The following is a 12,586-nucleotide window of genomic DNA, read 5'->3' as shown; positions in this document are numbered from 1 at the left end:
CTCCTCTGTTCATGGGATTCTCCAGGCAAGAATACTGGAGTAGGTTGCCATTTCCTCCTCCAGGAGATCTTCTAGACCCAGGGATTGAACCAGTATCTCCTGTGCCTCCCTCACTGCAGACAGATTCTTTACCGCTGAGCCACCGGGGAAGCCCACCTTGTCGATTATTGTGAAGCAAATTCCATCATATAATTTCATTCATAAGTATTTCAGGATGCATATCTAAAAGATAAAGCCTTTTTTAAAAAAAAATCAGTAATCATTAACACATCTAAGATAATTAAAAATTCTTCATCAAAAATCCTGTCAGTATTCAATAGTCCCTGTTACTGCCTTTTTAAAGAACAAACTCTAAAAATTAAAATTGGAATTCCCCCAACTGCTTTTAAAAGCATTCATTGGTGACAATATTCACAATGAGTATTCAAATATATTAAACCACCAAGCCAAAAAAGGCATAAATGATTAAAAAAAAATTGTTCCTTACAACATGATAATTCATGAGACTAAAACCAGTTTCCACCATCTTTTCTCAGGCTTCTGCTTCTTATTTTCCAAGAAGAAAAGGAAAAAAGGTTAAAGCCTGAAGTCATCACTAGGGCTATTAAATTGTCCTCCCCCCACCACTTTCCAGTCACTGAAAAGATTATAGTTCCTCAGTTCCTCAAAGTGAGATGTGGCCAAATGACCTGTTCTTACCAGAGTTGTGAGTGGAAGCAATGAAATGTCAGTTTTCATCAGATAATTTAATTTCCACTAAGGGCCCCTCTGGAGCACTCTTTTCACTGTGCTATAGTGAGTGACTCAGGTTACTATATCAGCCAGGATCCTGGATGAACGGGTAGCAGACGAGAGAAACAAATGTGTTGTTTGAAGTCACTGAGAGTTTGAGATTGTATGTTATTGAGATATAAGCTGGCCAACCTTGACTCATGTAAAGTACTTAGGATTGGGATCACTGTAGCAGTCCAATGGTTAAGACTCCATGCTCTCAATGCAGGGGGCATGGGTTCAATCCCTGTTCCAGGAACTAAGATCTTGCATGCCACATGGCATGGTCAAAAACAAAAGTGCTTAGGCTTGAGCTTGTAATTTCAGGGAAGGTCAAGCTATGGCTAATAACCACTTAGTGAGAGCCCTCTTGAGGGATCATTGGAGTCACCTCTTATGATTTTACTGAATTGATCTGTGCTATTGTTTAGTTAGAGCAGTGGAATTTTAATTCTTCAGGTTTTGATATTATTATAAGATGAATACAATAATTAAAAGAGTACTTTGACAAATTAAGCACTGAAGATGCATAAAATATTAAATGGACCTGAGAATGAAACAGAAGATGAAAACCCTAGCTTGGAGCATCATGTCTCTGCCCTGCCATTACGTTGCCCTTTGTTTCCGGGCCTCAGTTTCCTGTTCCTTGATGATAATCAAGATTAAAACAGTGACACCATTGGACATCTTCTATGTCCAATAGTTTCATGGAACTTAGTTTATTCAATCTTTACAACTATCAGTAGTTAATTTTTTGTTCTGTTTTTAAAACACAAAACTGGAAATATATTTAGGGAGGTTGCATAACTGCCCAACAGTAGCTGGAGGTGGGCACAGGTTCATGCCATGGTTGGTTTCAAAGCCATCCTCAATGAAAGATCGAAGGTCCATCTCTTCTTCTAAGCCCTGTGGATTTTTTGGTATGGGGCTGGCTATTCATTATGAGTAAGACCACATTGTCAAAAAGAAAACATTTTCTCCAACAAAAAGAATTGTTCTTTTATTTATAATCACATTTTCTATTGTGTAACAACACACATATTTTATAAAGACCAAGGAGTCTGCTATTAATATTCCCTGGCCTGTATACTATCAACGGGATTCAAAGAATCAAACCTTTATAATAGAATACAGATGCTAACCATAATGTAGACTAACTCTGAAACACAAATATTCCCCCTGAGAGCTTCATAGGCTCTTTTTTTTTTTTGGTAAATTCTTTTCTTTTTTTAATTGAAGTATAGTTGATTTACAATGTTGCGTTAGTTTCATGTGTACAGAAAGGTGATTCAGGTATACATACATATATATATATATTTTCAGATTCTTATTCTTTATAGGTTATTACAAAATATTGAGTATACTTCTGTATGCTATATAGGTTTATTTGCCCTCCCCTGCTGCTGCTGCTTCTAAGTTGCTTCAGTTGTGTCCAACTCTTTGCAACCCCATGGACTGCAGCCCACCAGGCTCCCCTGTCCCTGGGATTCTCCAGGCAAGAACACTGGAGTGGGTTGCCATTTCCTTCTCCAATGCATGAAAGTGAAAAGTGAAAGGGAAGTCGCTCAGTCGTGTCCGACCCTTAGCGACCCCATGGACTGCAGCCTATGAGACTCCTCCGCCCATGGGATTTTCCAGGCAAGAGTACTGGAGTGGGGTGCCATCGCCTTCTCTGTGCCCTCCCCTAGGCTATAGCAATTTATCTGGTAATTGAATAGATTTAAACCTGGGGCTTCATGAGTTGATGTTTTTTTTCTTTTTAAGAATGCAGAGGGGGCTTTCCTGGTGGTCCAGTTGTTAAGAGTCTAGCTTGCAAGGTAGGGGACACCAGTTCGATTCTTGGTCTGGGAAGATTCCACATGCCAAGGGGCAACTAAGCCCATGCGCCACAACTAGGGAGCCCTTGCTCTAGAGTCCAGGAGCTGCAGCTAATGAGCCCATGTGCTTCAACTACAAGCCTGTGCTCTGCACCAAGAGAAGCCACCACAATGAGAAGCCAGAGCACTGAACTAGAGAGTAGTCTCTGCTCTCCATAACTAGAGAAAACGCTTGCAGCAACAAAGACCCAGCACAGCCAAAAATGACTAATAAAAATTACCACAAGAGTAAGTGTAAACTCTAAAAAAAAAAAGAATTGAAGGTTCCTTAAAAAGATAAAAATAGAGCTATCATATGATCCATTGAAATTAACCAACCCTAGAAGAGTCCAGTAGAAATTGAAGTTAAAGATAATAGGAGGTGAGATGGGGGGTGGGGTAGATTGTGTTAGAGCCTTATGGCCCAGCAGAAGAGCTCTGGTTTTTACTCTGAGATAGGAGCTACTGCAGGAGACACAAGCGATGTCATGTTTTAGATGGTCATTCTGCTGCTGTGTTGACAACAGACTACAAGTTTATGTCAAAAAAAAAGAAAGCAAAGACCACCAGAACTTAAAAAAAATAAAATCAAGGCTGAGTTTATATACTCATCAGGCAAAGAAACATATCAGTGAAAAAGTTTACTGAGTAATTCATGAATTGGGAAGGTCAGGGTTTTTTTTAGAGGTGCTAGAAAGAGGAAAGGGGGTTGGTGGGGGTGAAGCTAATCTAAGACTGAAAACCGGCATGCTGGATAGGAATGAACAGTGCTGGATCAAACAGAGGCCTTTGTTCACTGGATAGGAACAAGCCTTCAGCTAGGCCTAACAAGAGTCTGGCCTAGGGGTCATTCAGAGTTCACAGTCCTTTTTCAGCTTCAGTTGGTTTGAACCAGGTGAGGTAAACCATCAACTTTCCTTGGCAAGAGCTGTAAGTGGAAAAATTTTCCTTTTACAGTTGGGAACAGAGAAAGCTGTTAGGAAGTTCTTTCAGAAATCCAGGCAGAACAGATAGGGCTCATCCCACAGTGTATCATAGAGGTGATACACTGTGGGATGTGTATCACCCATTGGCCATTGGTTGCTTGGAGTGGCTCTAGAGACAGGAAAAGCTGTGGGCGGAGAAGGTTTGGGGAGCAGATTAAGAGTTCATGTGAGTTTAAGATGTCCTTAAAGATTGCTGCAGCAATAGAGACAGTGAGGTCTGGCTGGTGATATAAACTTGAGACTTGAAAAAGAAGAGTATAGGTGATGTTCAATGTCAGGAGACCCATGTGTAGTCAACCAACTAGCCAGTGAGATGGAGCCCTGGGGACTCCAACAGTATTTCCCCCTCCAAGTCCCAAAGTTTAATTCATATATATTTTTATTACAATGAAAGTATTCTTGTAAGCCTCCTCAGATATTTTGTGGGAATATAAACCAATAAAGGGCTTCCCTGGTAGTTCAGTCAGTAAAGAACCCACCTGAAATGGAGGAGATCGCCTGAAATACAGGAGACCTGGTTTCAATCCTTGGGTTGGGAATATTCCCTGCAGAAGGCAATGGCAACCCACTCCAGTAATCTTGCCTGGAAAATCCCATGGACAGAGGAGCCTGGTAGGCTACAGTCCATGGAGTCGCAAGGCTTAGTGACTAAACCGCCACCACCATAAACCAATCCATGATCCTTGGAACTTTCACTGAGCTTAATAGTTTTTTAATTTCTCCAGATTTATTAGATATCATTTTACAAATAAGGAATTTGAGGCCAGAATAGTTGAGTAATTTGCCTAGCCTCATATAACTAATAAAAGCAGGGCTAGGATTTAAGCCTTAAATTCACCTGAGTCCCTTTCAACTCTGCTTCCAATAGTAGTTTATTAATCTGGGTAGACAACAAAGTGAGCAGAAGGTGAAAAGTCCTAACAGTGTGTTGTTCCTTGCATGTATCAGTTTGGTGCAATAGTCTTCAAACTTGAGTGTGTCACCCAGTGGCTTGTAAAAACATGGACTGCAGGACCTCAACCCAGAGGCTGATTCCACATGTCCTGGATGTGATCTGCAATCTACATGTCTAACAAGTTCCCAGGTGATGCTGGTCTGGGGATGATACATGGAGAATCACAGGTTTAGCTGGTTTTCCCTGATTCTGCCAGCTAAATAGCCTGTCTCCACTTGCCAAATGCCCAGGTCTAACTCCCCAAAGGGGATTAGGGAGATCTGTTGCTAATTGGAACTTCAGAAAGGTCCTTGGTGATAGTTCCTTCAGTTTCTTTTCTAGTTCCTTCAGTTTCTTTTCTTTCTTTCCTGTTTATGGGTGCACAGCTTGCAGAATCTTAGTTCCCTGACCAGGGATGAACCTGGGGCCCAGTGGTGGTGAAGACTCAGAGTCCTAACCACTGGACTGCCAGGGAATTCCCAGTTCCTTCATTCTCTCCTTCCTAAAGAACATGGCTCTGGGGGGAAAGAGAAGGATGAGGTGATGGCAACTCTGGGTACTCTCCAATACAGTTTACCAAATTGTATGGTCAGTTCTTCTTTTATTATTATTCTCCCAGCAGTCTCAACGCCCTTTCCTGGGAACAAACTTCTATCATCACTGCTCTGGCTCCCAAAGTCCATCAGGCACAGGGAGGTTCGGATATGGTAGGCCCTAAATGCCTACACAGCTATTGGGGTTTGGGGGCTTAAATAACAAGAATATGAACTTATAAACACAGTTAGATGCAGAGACCTTTGGAAGAAACTTGTGCAAGAGAAAGGCCCTAAAGCTTAAGCTTCATTAGCTTCATGGGAATCAGCCTCTGATCAAACAGGTCTGTATATGTCTAAGCTCCAATTACAGACATATGCTTAGTTCCCATGGGGCTCCTGAGCCTTAGGCTAATCAGAGGACTTGGTTGATTCCTGTGTAAGAGAACCTAAGCATTTAATGGTTGAAGAGGCTTGTCTGCCTTGAAACTGGTAATGGGGGAGGAGTTACAGGCTCCTTGCACATTGAAGGTAAGTTTTGACTCTGCACTCACATACTTATCTTTGAAGTCGATTTCTTCAGTGAGTTGAAAGCCTTCGATCTACAAATATGGAAACGCCCACTTAGAGATGATACTAATTATTTCTATTTAATTACATCAAGAACAAAATTCAATTAAATTCTTAATCTAAAAATCAGAAAAGTAAAATTGCTTTTCAAAATCAGGGTGAAGGCTCTTAAAAAATATAAAGTGCTTGCTTGACAAAGACGACGACTGCAGAGGGTAGTACTTTTGAGTTTCTTTTGTATAGCTTCTTGAAATTTTATTTTTCCCACGTAGTTTGTTTCAGGACGTATTAGCAGTGGACTCAGCTTTAGAACAACATTCACTCGACAAATCCAGCTCAGCCTAAGTGAACGGCTCTGTAGTTAGGGGAAGTTACTAAATTAGGAGTGAGGGGAAGTTACTAATTGATTCAAGAGAAAGTTTGTAGAGAACAGCCACGCCCAAGAAGAACCTTGAGCTAAGATGAAAAGGGCCTCTAAGAGGCCCAAATCAGGTGGCTTCCTGATTTGTGCTGGGCCTTGAAGGAAACAGGTGAATAAAATGTATTAAGAATTATTCCAAGTTGGAGAAAGTCAGCCACTGCCACTTTACACACACACAGCAAAGGGCTTTCCCACAGCAAACTCGGCACAATCTAAGGGCAGGAGGATTCCACGCAGCGTTCCAGAGTGCTGTATCTTCAAGACTGCAAAGATGAACAGTGCAGGTCCCCGTCCCCAAGGCAGCGCCACCGGGAAACTGAAACAGGTCCCGGGTATTCTCGAAGCGGCTGAGAAGCGGGGGTGCGGCCTGGAGGAGTCACTGGAATGGATTTTCCGCGCTAGACTTCGAGGTCCGGATGCGCACTCAGTTCTCTGGAAGGCTCTCGCAATGCAGTACAGGGGATGCAGGCATTTGTTCCCTGCTTCTCAGCTGCCGCCCTGCCTCCCCCAGCGCCCCGAAACCCCGCCCAGCTCCCGCCCCCGCCCTAGGGCGGCTGCGCGGCCAAGCCCCGCCCCCCCCGCCCCCACGTGATCGCGGTCCCTGCCTCCGCGAAGCGTGAGCCGCCATTGCAAGTTCTGGCGGCTGGGCCCCGGCCGGCCTCCCTCCTCCCCCTCCCAGGTGGGGCACCGGTGACAGGTTGGATTTGTGTTGACCCGTCCCGTCTGGCCTTTGGAGCCGTGGGCCTCTGAGAGCGGGACGAGGAGTTCGGACCGAACCAACTCCGGGGCGGACAGAGACCGGCGGGCTGCCCAGGTGACGGCACGGCGGGGGCGGTGCCCAGGGCCGCGCCCCGCCCCTCGCAGGCCAGCGCCCAGAGCCCGCCGCCAGTGCCCGTTTCCAGTATGGCCGCCCGCCGTGCTTGACCCGCGGCCTCTCCGCTTCGACTCCCCGTGGGCGATGCTGAGGCGGAGGCCGTGACTGACACGCTCGCTCACACGCACGCACGGACCCAGACCCACGTCCGGAGCCCGAGCCCTGGGCCCGGAACCGCTGTCTCCCCCAGGCGCCGCGGCCAGAGCCCGGACCACGGCTCCCGCGCCGCCGCCGCCTAGCCGAGAAGGACCGCGCCGGACCTCGAGCGCGGCGGCCCCCGGCCGGCAGGGATGGGGAAGCGGGCCGGAGGAGGAGCAGCGGGATCCGCCGCCGCTGCCTCCACGTCCGCCGTGGCCGGTCTGGAGCCCGCGGCCGGCCGCGGCGGGGGCCCGCGGAGCGCAGCCGCCGGCCTCCTGGGAGCGCTGCACCTGGTGATGACCCTCGTCGTGGCCGCGGCGCGGGCCGAGAAGGAAGGTGGGTGTCAGCCGGCCGGCATCTCCCGGGCCCGGCCCCGCGCTGTCACCGCGCCCTCGCGGAGGCCGCTGCCGGGCTGCCACTGGGGAGGAAGGGCCGCGGCTCGCGGCTCGGAGGGCGGCCGGGCGCAGGGCTCGGTCCGGCGCGAAGTTGCTCGGTCGAGTCTCGTCCCGAGCCGGGAACTCGCAGTTCGGATGCCAACTCGCGGCTTTGACCGCACGGAGTTGCTCTTGTTCTCCGTGATTCTTTCCCCTCGTCTCACCCCCGTCTTCCCCCTTTTCTCCTGTCACTGCCATTTCAAAACTTCCTGAGTTCTCGTATATTCTTGCCACTTGGCCCACTAGGCAGGAGGGGCATATTTTTAGACTTGATTGTTGTTAATAAGCAAATTTCAGGACACCTTTTTTTTTTTTTGGTTGCGGTTTTAATAACGGCGTGCGAACAGAGCTCACTTTAAATTGTAAAAATAGCGACACGGGGGGACAGCTTGCCAAATTTTACTTTAGATTTGTTTAAACGTTTTTGGAGGAGGAATCTTGTATCTTCAGCTTCCCTCTTAAGTATCGTTTTGCAGTATTGATGATTGTTCAGCTAACAGTTCTCTAATATTTTTTACATGTCTTAAGATACGTAACTGGGTGTCATTGTTTTTAATGTGAAAGACTCTAAAAACCAATGTCAAGTTTCTAGCTTGCAAACCTTTACCTGTAATTTACAATTAAGGGCTAAGTGTTATTTTTTAGAAAACTCTAGTTAGCGTTGTATGACTGTAACCACGGTGCTTTTCCGGGGTTAAAAATGGTTTTGTAACCTAGAAGCCCAGATCTGTAATTTGGTTGGCACTACCTGTTTTTTGAACCTGAGGAAATGAGTGACCACAGAGCCTTCATGAAGAAATCACTAAAAGTGAATGGTTTTTAAAAAGCTAAGCGAGATTTGTTAGTTTAGCTTTTGTTTCACACTGAACTGCCACTGCAAGGAAAATAAGTTCTTGCCACAGTGAGTTTAGGGTTGACGTTCTACTTTACAACTAAAGTCACTTTTTATTGTTATAGAAGGCAACAGCAAAGCAAAGCAAATTCAAGTGCCAGGTGCTTCAGTTTACTGTTTGTTGTTGTTGTTCAAAACAGTGCAATTAACTCTTAAGCAGTTTGTGTTAACATAGGAGGAAGTTATTAAAAGAATTGCTGTGTGTAGAAAGAATTCATCTACAGAGGCAAGATTATTTCTTGAATGAAATATTGCTACTTTAGGACTAGTCAGGCTTGGGGTTGTCACAGTTCATCTTTGGTTACAGATCTGCAGTTGATTGGTTCTCGTGTGGCCGTTGGCACCCAGCACAGCCTGGCATGTAGTTGGTGTGTCCAGTAAATCTGAAATGGTCCAATAAGTTAAGGTCTCCTTGAATTTGAAGTAGTGCTTGGCAGGTGTCCTGGTTTTTGTCTTCCTTGGATTACCTTGCACAGTGCCAGGCACACAATAGGCATTTAACATTTGTTTGAGGAAGTAAGTATATTCATGGGTCGTTAACACAGGCAACTAAAATGATTGAAAAACATTAAGTTTTTCAGTAAAACATCCAGTAAAACATTAAGTTTGTATTGTCCTTCTGCTTATTTTTCCAGCAGCCATTTTTTATGCTAATTCTTGGTGTATACTTAAGAAAAGTCCTTTGAGAAATGTCAGACTAATTTATATTTGCTAATTTTCCTTTTGTATGGTTTTTAAGTTTTAGTACATCTCTCTAATACCCATAAATGTAAGGGTCAGGGGAGGAGAATTGAGGCCCCGGTGTACAAGAATGAAAAGATGGGGTTGAATCAGCCAGTGGTCCTAGCAGAATCAGACACCTTTTGTGGCCTGTGTTGTGTCCATATGAACAATTTGAACAGAGAAATTAGCTATTGAAGATATTGACATATCTTCTGCCCATCATCAATGGATCTGATTCTGATCAAATATTCCAGGAAGAAAGCTCCAAAATTGACCAGTGCTTTCAGTCTCCTTGGTGATCAAATTCTAATAGTTTTTGTTTGAGTAAATAGGAGAAGTGAGATTGATTTTCTTACATGAATGTGATACCGCAAGTTTGGCCCCGTTTGCCCCCCAATGGGTGCTGTTTTGAGTTTTTTCTCAGCAAATCTGAGCGGACTTCTGAAGGCAGCTGAATTCACTCTGTCCATTTACATCCTGAGGATTTTTGGTGTGGTTTTATTTTGGTAGTATAAACTACCTTAACTTTTTGAAGCTAAGACTTACCTGCAATTTTAATGATGGTTCTCTGGGTATCTCGTATGTTAGTATATTTCTGTTGCAGCCGAATTTCACTGGAAAATCTTCAAAACTAAGTAAAACTCATCATCTTCTAAAGAAAAGCAGCAGAAATTCCTAGATTACCTAATGCAGATTTCATGTTTGGACCAGGTGTTGTTAATTTTAAGTCAGAAGCATGAGGCAACCTTTGTCTTAACATCCTGTATGTCTTCAGTTCAGTTCAGTCACACAGTCGTGTCCGACTCTTTGTGACCCCATGGACTGCAGCATGCCAGGCTTCCCTGTCCATCACCAACTCCCGGAGCTTACTCAAACTCACGTCCGTTGAGTCGGTGATGCCATCCAACCATCTCATGCTCTGTCGTGCCCTTCTCCTCCCGCCTTCAGTCTTTCCCAGCATCAGCATCAGGGGTCTATTCCAGAGAGTCAGTTCTTCGCATCAGGTGTCCAAAGTATTGGAGCTTCAGCATCAGTCCTTCCAATGAATATTTAGGACTGATTTTCTTTAGAATTGACTGGTTGGATCTCTCTGCAGTCCAAGAGACTCAAGAGTCTTCTCCAACACCACTGTTCAAAAGCATCAATTCTTCGGCTCTCCACTTTCCTATATGTCTTAACACTGCTATATCGTAACATCTGTCTTCACTGATCTATGAGGGTGTGTTTCACTAGTCTAGAGAAAAGGGGACCTTTGAGGATGTTTTGACTGTGCTCTGTAGTTTGTAAGGACTTTGAAAGAGTTGTCCAGGGTAGAAGTTACTGTAATTATTACAACTTAATTGGTTGTTTTGGATTGCTGGCAGTTTTCCTTGAAGCTAAGATCTAGATATTCAGAAGAGTGAAAATAGGGGGATGGTGTAGTGAAAATACATTAAAAATATAGTGAAAATATGTGTGTATATGTTAAACGTCTAAGATTTAGTAGTATTTTTATTTGTAAGTCTGCCCATTCATTATTACCAACAAATAAAAGCTTTTTAAAAAAGCATCATGCATGCAAAGTCACCTCAGTTGTGTTTGACTCTTTGTGGTGCTATGGACTGTAGCCCTCCAGGCTCCTGTGTCCTTGGGATTTCCCAGGCAAGAATACTGGAGTGGGTTGCCATGCCCTCCTCAAAAAAGCATCATACATCATCTATAATATAGTTTCATTGTGAAATGTGTTTGGGGAGCATGGTTGTCTTTTAATTTTTTATAAATATCGAGGTACATTTTATGTATCTAGTAAATATGAAGTTGGGTAAGTTTTCAGGAATCTGATTGTTTTAATCTGTAACAATTTCACATGTTATTATCACTAACTGGTGATTTATGGCAGGGTGAAGTTTGATAGTCTTTCTTAGGACTTTTAAGTTTGTCTACCAGATACTTGTGTTTCATGCACAAATTTTTGTTTTAAGCTGTGTTTGTGACAGAAGTGCAGAAGGAGGGTACAAAAGTGTTCTGTCTCCAAAGCATATGAACAGAAAGTGCTTAGGAATAAAAGCAGGAAGAAAAGATATTAAAAACGTAATTTGGTGAGGTTTTTTGTCTTAGATGGTAGGTTGATCAGGAGTGGTATTTACTTTCTTCTTATTGAATTTTTACTTCATAATATAAATGTGTTTTTTAAGAGTGATTTTCTAAAGAGTGAAATGTTTTCATTCTTTGCATGAGGGTAGAGTGATTACTTTTTAATTTAGAGCCTAGTAAGTAGAATATTCATTCATTATTAGTCGCTGAGTCTTGTCTGACTCTTTTGCGACCCTATGGACTGTAGCCCACCAGGTTCCCCTGTCCATGGGATTTCTCAGGCAAGAATAGTGGAATGGGTTCCCATTTCCTTCTCCAGGGGATCTTCCCCACCCAGGGATCAAACCCAGGTCTCCTGCATTGTCAGGAGGATTCTTTATGACTGGGCCACCTGGGAAGCCCATATTTGTTCATAGTGCTCCATTAAGGAACTTCTGTTGCTTGCTTTTTACTACAAGCTGTTCATTACTGCCCAGATCTGCACCGGGCAGCATTGAAATGCTGTCGTTGAAAACGGTGTGCTCCCTCTTTCTCTTGCTGAGGACTGTTTTCCTCCTCTTTGTAATCCTCGCCACCATCCTCAGAGATCCATGCCCCCCAAAATCAACTTTGGGGGAGTAGGTGTAAAATCATTAATTTGTTATCATCCAGAGTAGAGTCATAAGCCAAGCTACTCTTGGAGAAAAATGAAATCATTGCCAGGTGTTGATATTTTGTAAGTTCTCCTTCATCTGCCTGTGGCTTGAGCTCTCTGATTGGCCTGTCAGTGGGAGATGCCTTTTTTCTCTGGCTGAGTTTTTCCTTATCTGTGGTAAGCAGCATTGGGCACTGTCGATAGCTTCTTCTTGGAACTTCTCTCCCTTCATTTCTGTGACTTTGTACTTCTTGGTCATCATCCTGCCCCACTTTCAGTTGCTGCTCTCTGGATGCCCTTTGGCTGTCTTCCCTCTGTTGCACATCTGGCGACCAGCACACACTGCTTGTGTCCGGAGCAGAATTGTCTGATGCCACCTCCAGTTTCCCAGTTTTTATTAATGCCATGATTATTCTGTCTGCTGCGTTGGTCTCGTTTCTGACCATTTACCAAGTGGCATGTTGGAGTGTTAACTTCCTTGGGCAGCTTGCTCACAGCCTCCAGGCTGGGGCACTGCTGGGGGTCCTCACCTCCCAGCTGTCTCCACTTCCCTTCATTCTGCCATCCCTTCTCCAAATTTGTACTGTCTTTGTTACTCAGCTGTCATTCATTTTGGTGCGTAATCAGGTACTGCCTCACTGAGCTACCTAAATTCCCTAGGGGGCTCCTTCTTCACCCAGACCAGAATTTCTGTGGGGCAGAACCTCTGTCAACATCTGCAGTGTGGACAGGGCGGGCATTTAGTTT

General features: G+C 44.4%; 1 protein-coding gene across 2 annotated transcripts in view; it reads left to right on the top strand.

Annotated features, from left to right (window-relative positions):
* Positions 1-6,677: 6,677 nt before the first annotated feature.
* The window catches only part of TMEM131 (transmembrane protein 131), a 180,110-nt gene continuing 174,201 nt past the window's right edge, over positions 6,678-12,586 (top strand). Inside the window, exon 1 of one of the 2 annotated variants that reach the window (XM_044925606.2) lies at positions 6,678-7,419. In XM_044925606.2, coding sequence (XP_044781541.2) covers positions 7,236-7,419 — 184 coding nt within the window. In that variant the 5' untranslated portion in view covers positions 6,678-7,235. The remainder of the gene's footprint in view (positions 7,420-12,586) is intronic. The other variant, XM_025260667.3, reaches the window with a different exon arrangement.

Source organism: Bubalus bubalis, chromosome 12, assembly GCF_019923935.1.
Source record: "Bubalus bubalis isolate 160015118507 breed Murrah chromosome 12, NDDB_SH_1, whole genome shotgun sequence".
Classification (NCBI taxonomy): domain Eukaryota; kingdom Metazoa; phylum Chordata; class Mammalia; order Artiodactyla; family Bovidae; genus Bubalus; species Bubalus bubalis.
Note: the sequence above shows the minus strand (reverse complement) of the source record. Positions and strands in the feature narration are given on the sequence as shown.